This window comes from Gallus gallus, chromosome 2 (assembly GCF_016699485.2).
Source record: "Gallus gallus isolate bGalGal1 chromosome 2, bGalGal1.mat.broiler.GRCg7b, whole genome shotgun sequence".
Taxonomy (NCBI): domain Eukaryota; kingdom Metazoa; phylum Chordata; class Aves; order Galliformes; family Phasianidae; genus Gallus; species Gallus gallus.
Genome location: NC_052533.1, coordinates 137,389,129 through 137,406,218, shown reverse-complemented (window position 1 = coordinate 137,406,218; position 17,090 = coordinate 137,389,129). Strand labels below are relative to the sequence as shown.

General features: G+C 39.7%; 1 protein-coding gene across 4 annotated transcripts in view; it reads left to right on the top strand.

Moving 5' to 3' along the window:
* TMEM65 (transmembrane protein 65) overlaps nucleotides 1-12,342 on the top strand; it is a 35,169-nt gene extending 22,827 nt beyond the window's left edge. For all 4 annotated transcript variants that reach the window (NM_001031507.3, XM_040685824.2, XM_015283111.4 and 1 more), the window contains 5 exons: nucleotides 1,225-1,292; nucleotides 3,603-3,657; nucleotides 4,801-4,843; nucleotides 5,773-5,878; nucleotides 7,426-12,342. In NM_001031507.3, coding sequence (NP_001026678.3) covers nucleotides 1,225-1,292; nucleotides 3,603-3,657; nucleotides 4,801-4,843; nucleotides 5,773-5,878; nucleotides 7,426-7,521 — 368 coding nt within the window. In that variant the 3' untranslated portion in view covers nucleotides 7,522-12,342. The remainder of the gene's footprint in view (nucleotides 1-1,224; nucleotides 1,293-3,602; nucleotides 3,658-4,800; nucleotides 4,844-5,772; nucleotides 5,879-7,425) is intronic.
* The last annotated feature ends 4,748 nt before the right edge of the window (nucleotides 12,343-17,090 follow it).

Genomic DNA, 17,090 nt, shown 5'->3' with positions numbered 1-17,090 from the left:
AACTGATTTCTCTTCCAAGCCATTTTATTTTTATGACTTCAAACTGTCAGAGCGCAGATGCACTTAGTCAAATATTTTCTACTTTTAGGTATTTACACTTATATATATATATTTTTTTTCCCTTGATCATTGGGGTTTTGTATACTCCATGGATTCTAAAATTCTGTCAACTTCACTGTGAATGTGATCCATGTTAGGTACGCACATTTTGAAAGCTTTTGGCATCTATTTATGTGCTTTTTTTGCTGTTAGCTTTTTGGAGCTTTTTGTCCTGCTGTTAAAAAAAAAAAAAAGGAAAAGTTCATACATTCCATGCTTTACTCTTTTATGTGTACATTTAAGAAGGTATATATGTTATTAAAAGGTTGTTAGAGGAGACCATATGTGCTCAAGTATCTGAGCATGAAACGTCTTGTGTGACATCAGTTTTTGTGGTAATGGATTCATGGTGTTTTTGAGAAGTAAACCCAGAAGAGAGTCCTGCTGGTTTCTTTTCACCTGCCTTGAACTTCATACACTCTTCTTTCTTCCCTCATGTTTGCATCTCTGAAAGTTTTTAAAATGTGATTATTGATCCTATCTGAAATGGAGGAAAAACTCAATAGCTGCATTTTGAATTAAAAAAAAAAAAAAGTGAAAATAACTAATTTTCTAAGCTGTGTTTCTAGTCAAGTAGTCAGTCCTCAGTGCTGTATTTAGTATGCTGGCACCTGGAGGCAGTGCTGTGCAAATTCATACCCATCTTCATAGAGAGCTTATAAGCTAAAAGTTGAGGGGGAGAAAATGGAGTAGAACAAAAAGGAATGATACAGTAATATTGTACTTGTTAGAAGTTATTCAGTCCATGTAAGGTGTCTGGTGAGACAGCTTAGCAGTCTTCATTGATACTGAAGAATAAATTGGAAGGATTATAAATAATATCAAAGCTTGTTCAATATCAAATATTTTTTTCTTTACCTACTAACAGACATACATGGCTTTCATCCAAAACTGTACAGGAATTTAGAACGAATAAGTTAGTTCACATGGTTCTTCACAAGCCATTAATATGAGTTGAGTAGCCAAGCTTGCCAGAAATAAAAGCCAGACACTGACAGAGGTAGTAGGAAAGGGATTTCCAGTGTGTTGTCTTTGTTTCTCTTAAAGATGGTATTAAACTCACATTTTGGTTGTTTGTACTGATGAACCCTTATAAATATGATCTCTTTGTTACTTATTTTTTAGTGTTCTTCCACAATGCATTACCTTTTGTAGGGTTTGGATTTTTGGATAACGCAATTATGATTGCTGCGGTAAGTTCATTATTTAATTCCCTATTCAAGCCAATACTGTTTATACTGTACTAAATGAGAGCTTCAGGAAGACTCCTTTACCCTTTGTATCAACTCAACTAGTTTTTGCTCTTAATTTTTCCATCAAAATTTCTCTGCTCCATTTTGACTTTGCAGAATGCAAAGGGTTGTATCTTCTGAAGGCCAGTATTTAAACAAATTTTACTCTATTAGGAAGAAGCTTTTCTTCAAATCTTCAGGATACATTTATGATCACATAGTTGATGCAGTTCTGTATCAACTAATTCTAATGTACTTATGCCTAGTTCTTCAGCGTTCTTTCATTCCCAGTGGTGCAAGCATTGTTAGTGTTGATGCTCGTTTGTACTGACATAGCATGGTGTTGCTGAGTAATGAATGCTCTTTAAATATTTTCAGTTTATTTGGAAAATGAAGTGGGCTGGTGTAACAGGAAGATGATTCAAGACCAAAAATGCTGTTCCTTGGGTGGAATTATAATTGGCTATGTAATATCAATCATGGGATAATTCAGGTGGGAAGGGACCTCAGGAGCCACTAGGTCTCTGGTCTTGCTCTTGCTTTGGACCTTTTTGGGGTCTTTAGTCTAATGTCTTGCTCAAAGCAGGACTGGCTGAAAGGTCAGACAAAGTTGTTCATGGTTTTGTTAGGTGGAGTCTTGAAAAGCTCTAAGGGCAGAGACTGCAACCTGTCTGGGCTGCCTCTCCCAATACCTGACTGTCCTCACTGTGAAAAACACTTTCATATCCTGCACAACATCCTTGACTTTAAATTGGAGAGACATAAGTGTGACAGATGGACCACTTGGTGGGTAAGGAATTGATTGGGTAATTGCACTCAGAGTTGTGGTCAGTGGCTTGATGTGCAGGTGGAGGCCAATGATGAGTGGCATTCCTCAGGGGTTGGTTTTGAGATTGGTGCTATTTAACATATTTGCCAGTGGCATAGATGGTGGGATTGTGTGCACCTTCAGTAAGTTTGCTGGCAACATCAAGCTATGTGGTGCAGTTGACATGCTGGAGTGAGGAGATGCCATCCAAAGGGAACCCTGACAGGTTAGAGAGGTGGACCTGTGTTAACATCCTGAAGTTCAGCAAGGCCAGGTGCAAGGTCCTGTATCTGAATTGGTGCAGTCTCAAGCGCAGAGAGCAGACCTGAGGAGAAAGATTCAGAGGGTGTCGGTGGATGAAAAAGTGAATGTGAGCTGGCAGACCAAAAAGCCAGACATCCTAGGCTGCATCAAAAAAAGTGTGGCAAGCAGGGTGAGGGGTGGTTGTTCTCTCCTGCTCTGCTCTCATGAAGCTCTGTAGTACTGCAGCCCTGTTGGAGGAGGCCCTACCATAAGAAAGACATGGACCTGTTGGAGTGGCTCCAGAAGAGGGCCATGAAGGTACTCAAAGGGCTGGAGCGCCTCTCCTGTGAAAGCAGGCTGAGGGAGCTGGACTTGTTGCATTTGGAGAACAGAAGGCTCTGGGTAGACCTTACAGTGGGCTTTTATGACATATAGGGGAGCCTACAGGAAGGATGGGGGGGAGGCTATCAGGAAGTGTAGTGATAGAACAAGAGTTTTGAACTAAAAGAAGGTAGTTTTAGATTATGTATAAGGAAGAAATTCTGTACTTAGAAGTGGTAAGGCACCAGAACAGACTGCCAAGGGAAACTGTGGGTGTCCCATTCCTGGATGTAGGTGTTCAAGGCCAGGTTGGATGGGACTGTGAGCAACCTGCCCTAGTGGAAGGCGACCCTATCTGTGGCAGGGGGATTGGAACTAGATGGTGTTTAAGGTCCATTACAACCAAAACGATTCTGTGATTCTATTTCCATCTGGACCATCTCTTGTTTTGAAGTATGCCCCTTATCTCTTATCCTCCTGCCACACATTGCTGTTTCATCCTGCAGTTCCCTGTGATTTTGCATTTCTTCATACGAAAACATACAGGAGATGTGACACTACGTTTTATCCGTTTGCTCAGTATTTCTGGAAGTTTGCTTTCAGAGCTGTTACGTTAAGAATTAGAGTGGAGAAAATAGTATGCAGAAATGGAGATTCCTGTTTTAGCCATTAGGTTGCCATTATGAGGTAATGTAAAATATTAAAAGAGTAACTGAAGTAGCTTCTTGTAGGGGGTAATGCATATGCTGGGAGTGTAAGAGCTATGCAGATCTAATAGAAGTCATGTCCATTTGTCTTTTCAGTTTTTACAGAAGCAGGAAGTGGTACTTCACCAATTGAATTAGTATCATCTATTTTAAATCCATATCCATGAAATAATGAGAACTCTTATTTTCCAGGGAACCCAAATAGAATTGTCAATTGGAGTTGTCCTAGGAATCTCAACCATGGCAGGCAAGTAATAAAAATGGAGTATGCATAGACTGATGTGACACATTCTTGTATTTTAGACTGAAAGTAGGCCACAGGGCTTGAAATGGCTCTTCTTTCGTCTGGAAGCAGCAGGCTTTCGTAATAAATAAGAATGTGTTCTGTTTGTAGAAATAGGATTTCAGTTCAAATACATTCTGAAATTCTTGGGGTTTATTTGTTTGTTTTAATCTAAAAGTGCAAATCCTGGGTACGTTTGCATTTCTGTAATGGAATTGCTTTTAAGTTCCCCAAGATCTAATATTAATGTACCTATTTGCAAGCGGCTGTTTGCTTGCAGTGCTAAGTGAAGATCAATGTTTGATGTCCCTCTGCTGTGCTGTCCCGTGTGCTCAGTGATTTTCCTGCCTCTATGCAAGGTGCAGAGGCAGCTCTGCTCTCCAGCGCTTTGCTACAACTAATGAGCTCTGCTTCACTGCTTCTGTGCCTTGGCAGTGTAAGAAAAAGCTGCTCATGATCACCCCAGCTGCAGGTGTAGCATTGCTTTAAAGCACACAAATAGCTCGGATGGAAGTTTGTACAGCAGAACAAGTTAATTTTCTGGGAATTTGCAGCCCTCCATTGCAATGCGAGATAGTCACAAGCAAGAGTATATCATTAAGATCTGCTGTGAAATCGTGTATTTTAAGTGTGCAACTTTAAAGTGTTACATATTCAGTCGCATATAATATTTATTCCTAAGCTGCCACAGCGTAGGGAAATGATACCTGCTTTTGAATTGCTGAACAGAGCTGTATATGCTCTATTTCCAGTGCTTCTGTGCCTCTTCAGGCACTGCAGGGCTTTTTTGGTGTCCACTGTTGGCTGGGTGAAACTCAGCTGCATGGCCATTGTTGACCCTGATCTGAAAAGTTTTTATGCCAATTTTCGGGTTATCTTTTTGCATTTGTGAAGCCTTCATGTAAGCTGAGGAAAAATGTTGCTGTCCTACTGCTGTTATTCCAAACTGCAACGGAGTCAGAAGATAAGCTCAAAAATAAAATTACTTATGGTTTTCTCTGCAGTGTGTACTCATAACAGGCAGGGCCACAGCAGTGGGTGTGGGAGGATGTTGGTTCTTTTTATTCTGTATTAATATTTTGGCTTCTTCCCCCTCATCATCACCAGCTGCTGCTTTGGGAAACCTTGTTTCAGATTTAGCTGGACTGGGGTAGGTCTGAATTTAAGAATGTTTTTACTCCTTTGTAACCAGTGTTGGTGCTGCTGAACTAAAACATAAAACTGTTGAAATTGTGGGTTTTTTTGTTTTTCTTTTAATTGATGTGGGTGTTTTCTTGTTTGTTTTTTTGTTTTCCTTTCCTAGCTCTAGGGTTGTTCTTCAATGAACCACATGACATTTGATTCTTATTGAGGCCAAAACTGCAGTGCTGTAGTTTTGAAACAGAATAACTCTTCCTATTACATACTGTATATTTAAGTGATAACACTGGGATTTGGAATTGGTGTTTAACATAATTCAGTGCTGCTATGACAGAATGTTACCTCATCAGGTTTTCAGATCTGAGCGTATAACAATACATGTCCTTCTCCTGACATACAGCAAGAATTGCAAATATAGTTATTATATCTGAGAAGAGGGGAAATGGCTTCAGATGGAGGTGTATCTATTTGCTGCCAGGAGCTCAGTATTTTATTCTGTTGGATATAAGCAGATGCATTGCACTTTTTAAAAGGAATTTTCTGAGTAGATCCTAAAATCAAAGCTGTATTTTTTTTCATTTTCCCTCTCATTTTTTATTCTGTGAATAATATTACAGAAAAGGGTGAATGCTATGCAACAGTTTTCTTGCAAAGGTTACTTGCAAGCTGTTGTAATGTACAGTAACATTAAAGCTGGTTTTGTCTTACTGCTTGAAGAACTTCTGGAAATATGGCATATTAAATCAGTAAGAAAATTAATAGATTTTTATTGATAGCAAAACTGTTAGAAATCTGAATACTTTCCTGTATTTACCTCTCCGTGGCTTTATCAGTGTGCTGAAGGAAAAGCTATTTTCAGTGCTTCAGATAGTTGAAAATCCTCTCCTGAAGACACTTTCATATCCCAAATAATTTGTTCTTGGTTTCTAATTCTTCCAGTCTTGCAGGTTATGTAGAAGCTTTGGCTTCACGGCTGGGTCTCTCAATCCCTGATCTGACACCCAAACAAGCTGACATGTGGCAAACACGTCTTAGTGCACACTTGGTAAGTAACCTGCAAGCAGTCTTTGTGGGGATCCTTTTTGTTTAAAGCAATACATGATAGCTCCTTTTGTCAGCTGTGCTGTTAAGTATTTAATAGTTGCCAACACTGTGAGTATTTTCTGGAAGGTTTGGTTGTGAGCCTGTATCAGCATCAGCAGAGAGGATTGTTTTGGGCTTGGGTATTTTTTTGTACACAACAAGTCACAGGTGGCTGGTAGTATGGGTGATCTCTGCAGTGACTGCATGCATGCTGTGCACTTACCTTGGTTGAGCTCTGGCTGCTGTCTGGTAAAATGCCCTCAGCATTACCTTTAGTAGTTTAACCCCTACATGTTCTTCGTCAAGTGCTTGTTAGTTGTGCATCTTTGCTATTATATATTAGTTTCTATTGGTCTGTGATTAGTTTGTATACAAAATTAACTTTTATCTGACTAAACCTTTGCATTTGAACAGTATTTACTGCTTGGGCTTACCATAACTTCTACAATTTTGGGACGCTCACTTTTTCAGATGCATTTTCAGGATGATTACTTCATGAACATGGAAACATTTGAGGCAGTCCCACTTCACCAGTGATAATATTAGTTTATTTTGATTAAAGAAATGGATTATTAGAAACTGAGTAAGGAAGCAGGTAATTCTTTCATTTTGCCAGAACAAGATTTCATGTGGGAAAATTACTTAGCAGATTTAAGGGAATAGAAATAATGCTTTCTCGATAAAAATTAGGAACAAGTCTACTTCTAGCAGCAATATATGAAGGCATTGAGCAGGGAAGAAGTGGTATATTGTCAGTGGGCTGCCCTCTAGTCTGTCCAACATACAGGCTTTCTTACTGGAAGCTGAGTCTGTGGCACGAGTCTGTCATTCTATGACAGTCTGTTCACATCACCTTTCTGTGTAAAGAGTTCTGAATATCTTAGTCTCTACGCTAGTACTTCTTTCCTGTCTTTTTATTATTTACTGCTGCATGAAGTTTCACCACACTGTTCATTTGCTGCTGGTGACGTGCCTTCAGATGTTGCATTTTTAATTTCTTTCCTCTCCTGTTGACTTTTATATCTAGGTAGATTGTGAAATCCTTTCCAATTATTTATTTTTGTCTTCACCTTGTGCCTTTACAAACTGTTACGTTGCTCACTTCTGACCTTGATGATAATTTGCATTTACCAGATTGAAGCGAATGCTTCTTGCAGTTGGGCCTTAATTTTGTTTATCCTTCCCCATCTTCATGGCCATCATGCTAACCCTAGGAGTCTTGAGCTCCTCACTTATTTATCATGTGTGCATCTCTTCATGGGCCATTCCTCCCCTCTTTATTTAGATATTATTTTATCACAGATTATTTTTTTAGCACAGGATTTCTTAATTTGCTGCTTCCACACCTGTCTCTGTCTCATAGACTGTTTCAAGTCTGCATGCTAGGAAAAATGTGACTCCCTACCAAAAGCTAGAACAAAGTGTCCATTTTCTTGATTTTGTTGGTACTGCATACAAATAAGTAATAACTGATCAGTGAGAAACGTAATTTTTTCCCTTTTTCTCCAGGGTAAAGCTATTGGAGTGACCGTTGGCTGCATTTTAGGAATGTTTCCTTTGTTGTTCTTTGGCGATGAGGAAGAAAAACTGGAAGAAAAAAATTAACATTTTTACAAGACATATACAGATGTAAACTAATGTACCTCAATTACTCAATTATGCTGTCAATATTTAGGAATTAACAGACAGTAAAAATGCATAGACTTGGGAACAAAACCTTCAGCATGTCATTTTATGGAAACACTAATTTATTGTGGCTTTGTTGTGTTCAGTACTTCTTTTTATAAGATACCATTTAGCTTTCTATTTAATGTACATTTTTGAAGTGTTTTCACTTATGGCAAATGATGTTTACCACTTCCCCTTTTGACATTATTCTTTAACAGATTATTACTTTAATAGTCCACAGTGGATGACAGTAACACTCTTGAGTTGCGTATTGGTTGCTTAACAGATGTAATTGCATGACAAAAAAAAACTTGCAGCTGTTCATCAGGTCCTTCAATGCAGATTATTAAGGAGGTCAGTTACGAGTGATTTGAAGTCCCTCACTTCACAAGAAGGCTGAGTGCCCCCTCAGCAACTCTCATTTTGCACTGCCTTTGCATCAGACATTTCAGTGATCAGCAGCAGTCTAATTTGCATTCTTTATAATTCTGAATCTCTGAATTGTCACCTGAGGCGATCATTTTAATGCCCTGACAAGGTAAGTGATTGCAGTATCATATCCTTTCCAAGTTCATCTTTAGTGATGTCTTAACACTGCCTTCTGTACTTCAGTATTAATGTCTTTTTTTCCTTTTTTCTTCCTTGTAAACAATAATTTGAGAATTCAGTGGAGTTCTCCTTAAGCTTATCTTCCTGAGCTTTTCATGTATTATCAAAGAGTTCAGATTTCCTAATTCAAAAACACTTTTTTTCTTTAAGTTCTGTTTAAAATAAAGTGTGAATGGCTAATGGGAGCTGACAAGGCTGGGGAGCCCTTTGTGATATGGATGAGTATTGGCATTGCAAGTTTGTGATGGGTGGCTTAAATGAAACAATAAATTATGAATATGCTGTCAGTCTGGATTAGAGGACCTGGTTTGCAGATTATAATGTCGTATTTATGATTAAACTTTTTTTTTTGCTGTGAGACTTCTGAAAAAAAAAAGACTTGAGGCCTTCTTCCTGTTCCTGCCTTTTATTTTTGCAGTCTTATTTGATGTATTATAGATCTGACAGTGCAGTCACATGTAACTGTGCTTTTTTATATGTTCATAAATTATAATTACAATTATCAAGAGAATTTCAGGATCCAACTTGCCAAATAACAATGCTAAACTGATAACTATTTGTTAAAGAGGGGCTTTCTTACCTCTTTCAGTACCATTTGGAAACGACATTAAAAAGAGGCACAGCCTAGGCACTTTGAAAGTTCTGTCACTGGAATTGTTAGCACTTCTGAAACCAAGAAATAAATGGCTTAAAAGAAAATTCCATCCCATGATTTTTATTTGCTATACGAAGTCTTACTGTAACATGTGTATGTTTACAGAGCTCACTGCTTATCTCTTGGTCGTAAATCTGTCTTCTCTTCTAATTTCTAGAAGCCCCTTAAACAGCAGTACTGAAACTCTGACACCAACCTTTAGTGAAGGTGCAGTGATATATATCTCTTGGTGAAAAGCAGGCTCTGAAAACTTGGAGTGAGTAGGCCTGGTAGCGTATGCTGTCTTTTGTGTGTTAAACTAATCCTGACCAAACTGTAAAACTGAAAGACATCTCAGCTAGGCAAGAATAACACTAAATGCAGAGGTGTTCTGGCTTGCATTTTCAAAGGTCCCACATTTGCCTTGCCTTAAGCTCTGACTTTTCTCCCTCTGTACTTCTGTTTCTGGTATGTTTCTAGAAAAACTGTATGTATTTCCTATTTTTATTTTTAATTGAAATACACATTAAAACAAATTCATGTAGCTTTTTTGTATTTTATTTTAATTGAGAATTCCAATGATATTTCCCATTGCAATACTGGCATTTTCACTGGAATCTTTCAGGAGTGACCAAACCTTTCTTTGCTGTCATTCTAACTGGAACACTATTTTCAACACTTTTCCAAAGGTCTTAAGAGCAATCAGAAGGCTGTGTCAGCTCTTGTGGTAGCATTCTTTTCATAATGACAATAGGGAAGATCATGTACCATTGTTTAATAGTTTGTGTATGTAAATTGGTGACATTCTATTGCTGTATGTCAAACTACTGTACTTCAACCAATGCCTTTAAGGAGAATTAATGAATTAACTGATCCCTTTGATGGTATCTTATGTGTCATCTTTATCTATTCAGCTGACCACACAAATGTGGAGGGTGATGCATGATAAGAAACCTTGAGTGTTTCAGGTGGTTGTATGATGTTATAATCAAGAAGGTGTCTTTTTGGGTTTCAGTATTTGACATAAATGAAAACTCATGATTTGAGACACGGGCTCAGAAGGTTGAAAGTGTTTGCTGGGGCCAAGCGTAACCCTGAATACAGCAGAGGTGGTTTGCTTTGCCTGTGGGAGCCACTCTTTTTTGTGGATGTGCAATTGTTTCACGTGAAGTAGAAGATTTGTGCCTGATCCTAAGATGTCTCCTGATAATGAAATAGTTTTTTTTCTGGTGTTTATAGTTGAAAGTAATCCCCATTGCTCTGATCACTGTCTTAAAAATATGTAACTGAAAAGACAGAGCAATAACAAAAGTCTCCTCTTTGTTTTCTCTTGTTTTCTCCTTCTTTAATAAAAGGAAATCAGACACTCTCAGAGTTACTGAGCAGCTTTAATATTACTCTGTTTTTACTCTGTCAAGCTCGTCCTGAATTAACAGGAGTTTTTCTTGTTAAAGGGCTGGTAGACATGAAATTGTGTTTATTTTAAAATACTGTATTTTATTGTAACTTAAAATGTAAGTGTATTTTCATTTTTACTGTATGTTATCCCTAGGGAGAGAGAACGTGCATCTGGTAATGTGGTTACCCGGTTCTCCTTGCTGATATTTTCTCATTCATGTACTTTTACATAAATTATTTGAATTCAGAAAATGTGTTTTGTATTGTCTTTAATTAAATTGCCAGACTTTCTGTAAACTTTTGTATTACAGCAGACCTGTTCTGTTTCTTTATTAGACCTCTTGCTGGAGGGGCAATTCAATGTCTTGCGGACATTTGGTTTCAATTAAGAGAGTGAGTTTATTATGTAAATTCTGAATGAGAGTCCTGTTGTCACTGATGGAGGAGATTAGCACCAAGAAGTAGTTTACTTTTGTCTTGCCCTGTCTGGAGGAGAACAACTTCAGCAATTAAAATGCTTGTATGGTAAATTAGCAGCATTTCTGACTAATGTTAGAAGTTCTGTAGTAACTGAAGTTGGTATGCAAGCTAAGGTTCTTTTGAACTCTCCTGAACTTCAGAGCTCTACAGTGTTTACAGCTGTCACTTGTCTAGCCAACATACTCTGACATTTCATATAGTGTAGTGATAAGCTGACAGACTGGCCGTTCTTAAACTACAGGCCTTAATAAAGTTTTGAGGAGTTGTTATCCTGTATTGAGTCTCTCATGGTTCTGGAATATTTTGACCTAAAACGTTAGGAGAATAGCCAGAGATAATCTAGGTTGCAGTTAATGACCTCATAATACAAATTCAAGCTCCTATTTGAGAGTCCTTCTTTAATGTTTGTTGAGGCTTTTAACCCTTATCTCAGTGTTCAGAAAGGACCCTTGTCATCTGGAGTGTCTTTCAAAATAGTATTGAGGGAAGTGGGAAGGGTTTGGGGTAAACTTGACTGCAAAAGCCCAGTTAAATAGAGAAAGTTGTCATTCGAAGTAAAACAAAACAGCTTTCCCTCTTCACAACCAAACCCAACTTCTAGGCAAATCTGTTCACTTCCTTCTCCAAGCCCCCTGAGTGGGTGTGGTCATGAGCATAGCACATCCATGACCAAGGCAGTCTGTGTGCTTTGGATGTGTTAATTCAGAACAGTTACCTGGGATAGCAATAGAGAATGCAGAGTGCTATTGTAGGATGTCTCCTGTAGGTAGATGATGCCAAGATAGGCTGCTTGCAGCAGCATGAAGAGAACTGGATGGGAATATTTATGGTTTAATGGTCTCCATCTTAGTAACTGAGCATCTAAGCAACTGGCTTAAATATAGATGCAACTATGGATACTACTCCGGTCTCAAGAGTTGCTCCTTCTGTCTTTGGGATGCAGCTGTCACAACAATTATAGAATCATTAAGGTTGGAAAAGGCCACTGAGATCATCTAGTTCAACCGCTGACCCATCACCACCATGCCCTCTAAATCATGTCCACAATCTACTGCAGTGCTGTGATTTTCTTATGTGTATGATTTGTACCATATAGTGTGTTCATAGATAATGCCTATGGCACTGACAAGTGCAGCATTGCTGGCTGCTTTCCTGTCTGTGGCAACTTTTATGCAGTAAATTGCATTACAGTACAGTAAAAGGAAATGGGAGCAGCGAACTGAAGATTTGAACCAGCTGTGTGACCCAGTGCAGTTTGTACACCTTTGTTCATGAGCTGTGTAGGCAGCTGTGAAGATTGATCACAACAGCCTCCATGATAACGCTGCTGTCTATAGCACACTGATTTCTGTGTCACTGAACATGGTCCATAGCAACACTGTTTAACGATTACCATTGTAAAGGTTCTAGTTGTTTGGTAACAACTCCATCATAGGTTGACAGCCAGAACAGAGGCTGTTTGGCACATTTTCTTGGTTTCCTAGAACCTAACAATAGCAGATCTGGAGGTGAGATGAGTAAAAAAATGCCATTGTATCTCTGTATCATTTCAAGAGTCAAAAATTTGTACAGTAAAGAAGGGGCTGCTGTCTGTCCAAACTTTTCCATGCATTAATAATAAAGAACTTGGAAGAGGAGTGCTTCAATGTGATAAATGTTTGTATTGTCATGTTTAAACTCTTGACCTATGCTGTTGCAGAACAGATCATATTCTAGCCCTTATCTTGGTAAGATTTAAACCTAAAAGCATTTGTAATGAGTTTGACTGTTCTGGGCAAGTCTTCCTGAAATACTGCTTCCATCTAGGGGAAATGCAGTGTACCCCTTTGCTACCCTCACACTGTTTTTTTTCTCCTAAATACTGCATAGAACATATGCAGTGTCCAGTGGATAACTTGTCCAATGAACGTGGAGCCAACTCTTACTCATGTTGGACTCAACATCAACAGATAAACCAGTGAACAGGAGCTGTCTCAGTGGTCTTCCCTGGATGAATCCGGCTGCAGTAGACATTTTTGGATGAAATCTGGTACTGCTCAGTGACTGCACTTCCAGCAAGATTAAAAATCACACATTGTCTCGTGTTGCCTTGGTCTAAATTGAGTTGTCAGTATTTGTATTTGAACTACTTTACATAAATTGCTATCGAGTCTCTTCTTGCTGTGCTGCAATAGTGCTATCTCCTCCATTTTTCCTTCCCCAAAGTCTCGATTCTTTGCATCTTAAAGGAAATAATGGCAGCTAAAAGGAATGAGATTTCACTGTTAGAACCCGAAGGCCATTCATTCATCTGGAAACTCAGATTTCTCTTTTGTGAATGGCACTGCTTATTGAAACCTCTCAAGATCTTGTGCTCCAGGCTTGATAGCTCCACTTGCAGATGCTCAACATCTGTATTTAAAGGTAGTTTGTATTAGGTGAATGTCTGTCCTTAAAAAGTGCAAATGCTGTTCGAAGTGAGGTTTTAGAAGGGTTAGTATTAATTTCTCAGTAGGTGCATGTGGCGTCTGTCTTCATCTCTTATACTGGAAGTGGAGGAACAACACTATACATGGTGTCATGTTTAAGAAGAAAGGCACTGGACACTGACCATTTCCTGTAACTATCAGTTATGACCAAGATATCCTACAGCTCCCTGTTGCAGGCTCCTTTGCCTGGGATTTTGTGACTGCTAATAACAGTTACTACTGTGAGAGGAGTTGAAAGCACTTCTGTATGTACGTGCCAAGACTTAAGCTGCTCTGAAATATCATACTTCTTCGAAATTATTTACAGTTTTAAACCTGAAGTATTTTCTTTAGTTCTGCTTTCTTGATGTTGTATGTATCAGTGATTTTTTTTGTCTTCCCTTACGAAAAGTGCCCTCTGTTTTTGCTTGAAGGCTGTAAGTCATTCCAAACCTAATGATTACTGATGGATAATAACATTCTTTTCAAGTGGATTATGAAGTATCCTGAACGGGACCATTAACTTGTTAGAAAACGTGTATCCAAAGAGTTGGACTTGCTGCATTAGACCAACTGTTGCTGCTCCTGTTGGGAAGAGGCTGTTGTTGAGCAGAATGGCAGTGTGGTAACAATTCTTGTCTGCGCAGCACTGCAGCTTGGATTTGGCAGGGTGATCCCTTTGCACACTGGTGATACTTCCCTTTGAGAAGATGGCTCATGTGTTTGTTCCATATAGGAACAAGGAGGAAATGGAGGAGAATGTGGGATTCTGTCAGGTCTTTTTCCCTACACAGGAATGCATAGAACATCTATTAGAAGGTGAAAATATACTGATTTGAATTTGTGCTACTTCCCTGCTTTTCTCTGCGTCTCAGAGTGCTTTCAGCCTGCTGGGAAACTGGAAAAAAGAGCTCATGAGGCTTCTCTCCTCTGTGGCGTTTCTGTACGTCTCAGCTGTTTAGCTGCCAATATTCTATACATGGAGATAACAATAAAAGGAGAAATGATAGTAACATGTGCCCCTTGTGAACACAGAAGCTCTTGCACGAGAAAAGTGCTTGCATAAGGAAAGTGATGACAGGTGGTTTATCTGTTCAACACACATAAAAACTAGTTAGATATTAGGGGAAAAGAGCCCATTTTTGTGAAGTTTCAGGATGGATGCAGCTCTGCAGGTGACTTGTTCTGTCTCTCTTATTCCTGGTTTCCTCCTCCCCTCCCCCCCCCCCCAGCAGTTGGTTTTACCTCTTTGTGCAGAGCACTGCAGGGTACAGATTTCCTTCCACCTGTTTTCACCTTTGAGAGCACTAAAACCTCTAAGGGGCCGCAGGACTGGGAGAAGCTGCTTCCAGAGCCGTTGCTTGTCAGTTAATGTAGTAAGTGGTAACGCCATTAATGAGACACAATTAAGTCGTGATTGTCTTTCATAGTCTTCTTCAGTTGATTTGTAAATGCAGTCATACAGTGGGACATTCTTTCTGGGAAAATAATTTATTTGGTGAGATCACGTTAGTTTATGCCAGGATTTGTGAAGGTGGCAGGATGAGAAATAGGGCAGTGGCTTTTTTGTAGGTATTAAAATGAGAGGAGGCTTCTCCCTGTTGGCACTGGAAACCCGAACATTGTTTAGAATAACCATCTCCTTATCTCTGCCATAGATGAATGTCGTGGTTGTCTGGTGAAGTCCCCAGTGACTGGAAAAAGGGAAACATTACTCCCATTTTTAAGAAAGGGAGAAAGGAAGACCCGGGGAAATACAGGCCGGTGAGCCTCACCTCTGTGCCTGGGACGGTCATGGAGCAGATCCTCCTAGAAGCTATGTTAAGGCACGTATGAGACAAAGAGGTGATTTGAGACAGGCAGCGTGGCTTCAGCAGGGGCAGATCTTGCTTGACCAGTCCAGTGGCCTTCTATGATGGAGTGACGGCTTCAGTGGATGGGAGAAGGGCGGTGGATGTCATCTATCTGGACTTCTGCAAGGCCTTTCACGTGGTCCCTCACCACATCCTTCTCTCTAAATTGAAGAGGTGTGGATTTGAAGGATGGACTGTTCAATGGATTAGGAATTGGCTGGCTGGATGCAGCCAAAGGGTTGTGATCAGTGGGTCTGTGTCAGGGTGGAGGCCATTCGCAAGTGGTGTCCTCAGGGGTAGGTCGTGGGACCAGTGCTCTTCAACATCTTCATCAGTGACACAGACGATGGCATTGAGTGCACTCTCAGCAAGTTTGTGGATGACACCAAGCTGAGAGGGGCAGTCAATACGTTGTTAGGAAGGGAAACCATCCAGAGGGACCTGGGCAGGCTGGAGAAGTGGGCCCATGAAAACCTAATGAGGTTTAATAAGGCCAAGTGCAGTGATGTTGTGGATGCCCCATCCCTGGAGGCATTCAAGGCCGGGCTGGATGTGGCTCTGGGCAGCCTGGTCTGGTGGTTGGTGACCCTGCACACAGTGGGGGGTTGAAACTGGATGATCATTGTGGTCCTTTTCAACCCAGGCCATTCTATGATATATGAACAGATGCGCTCTGTTGTAGGAAATTAAAATGTTCTGGGAAATAAAAAATACAGCTGCAAATCATGTTTCTCAAGTCAGTTAGATGGCATGTTGTTGTCTTGGGTGCTTACATGCACAGGCACAAATATCCTACAGGCTCCAAGGATCATGCGTATTTTGAGCATTCCTGAAATGGGATTTGTCTGCTTTCCGTGTTGCTGCTGCACTTCATCTGGGTTATGTATCCCACTGCCCCTTTAATGTAGAATACACATAGAATGTCACCAGCATGCAGTGTCTTGACCAAAAATTACAGTGTTTATATTAATTCTTACTGTTTTCTGATGCTGGTTCTGATGGTGGCTGTTTGGAGTGTGTTGTAGTTTCAGGCCTACCTTTTGCTCAGAGTTGGCAGTTCAGATCTACCTTGCCTGTACCCATTGCTTTTGATCAGTTAAATTATGAATTGTGTGAATCGGATGGTATGTGAAATTGACTTTATTTCAAAATGAAATCATCAACTCCCTGCCTGAAAACCAGTTTTTGTTGTAGAGAAGCCTAGAACTTCAATTGTAGTTGGAGTTGCTTGATGGCAAGGGCGGTGACAGGGAAACAAATGACATGAGACTTTACGGCAGGGAAGATCTCTTCTGTCTGATTGTTCTCCGTGACAATCTGTGTGGGTAGCAAATTACAACTTTTGGTTTTCACTTCAGCTTCTGTGACAGAAGATGCAAATGCCACCTGTGGCACAACAGCGGGGCTCTCTGTTGTAACTGACTATGCCTGAAAAGTGCAATCTGTTTAAAAGAATGTATTTTATTGATATCTGTGGGTTGTGGCTAAAAGCTGACGGTGTGAGCTTGCAAGTAATGGGCTACGTTAGTGGTGAGACTAAAATGTCAGTTTGTGGGAATATTGTGCAGCTGCCCCTTCAATGTTGGGTTCAGTGTAGGGTACCCCATTTAATGAAATACTGAAGAATGAAATCAGAAAGGAAGCAATTTTAGAAAATGAACTCTCCCTTCAGGAGCTCAGAGAAATGCAAGCAAGTTATTCATTTTATTAAAATAACTGAGAAAGTGACAGCAGCAACATTTGATTGTAGCAGTCCCACTGATTATGATGAAGCTGAAAGGTTTCAGAGTTGCATCTGATGAAAATCACTTCGGTATGGGCCATGTATTGACTTGACTCTGATTTAAACTGAGTCATAGTAAGGAGAAATCATTAATTTTGCATGTATTTTTTCTTAATCCTTTTGTTTCCCAGAGCAATAAAGTAGGATATTTCCTGTACGTGAAGTTTGAGCAGAAAGTTGCTGTTTGTTCTGTTCTTGTTATTGAAAGTGGTTATTGAAAACAACAGAGTATATATTTTTTTTGTTCCTAGGTGATAATGAACCTAACATGCAGTGTATTTTGAAACAATCCTAATGGTTTC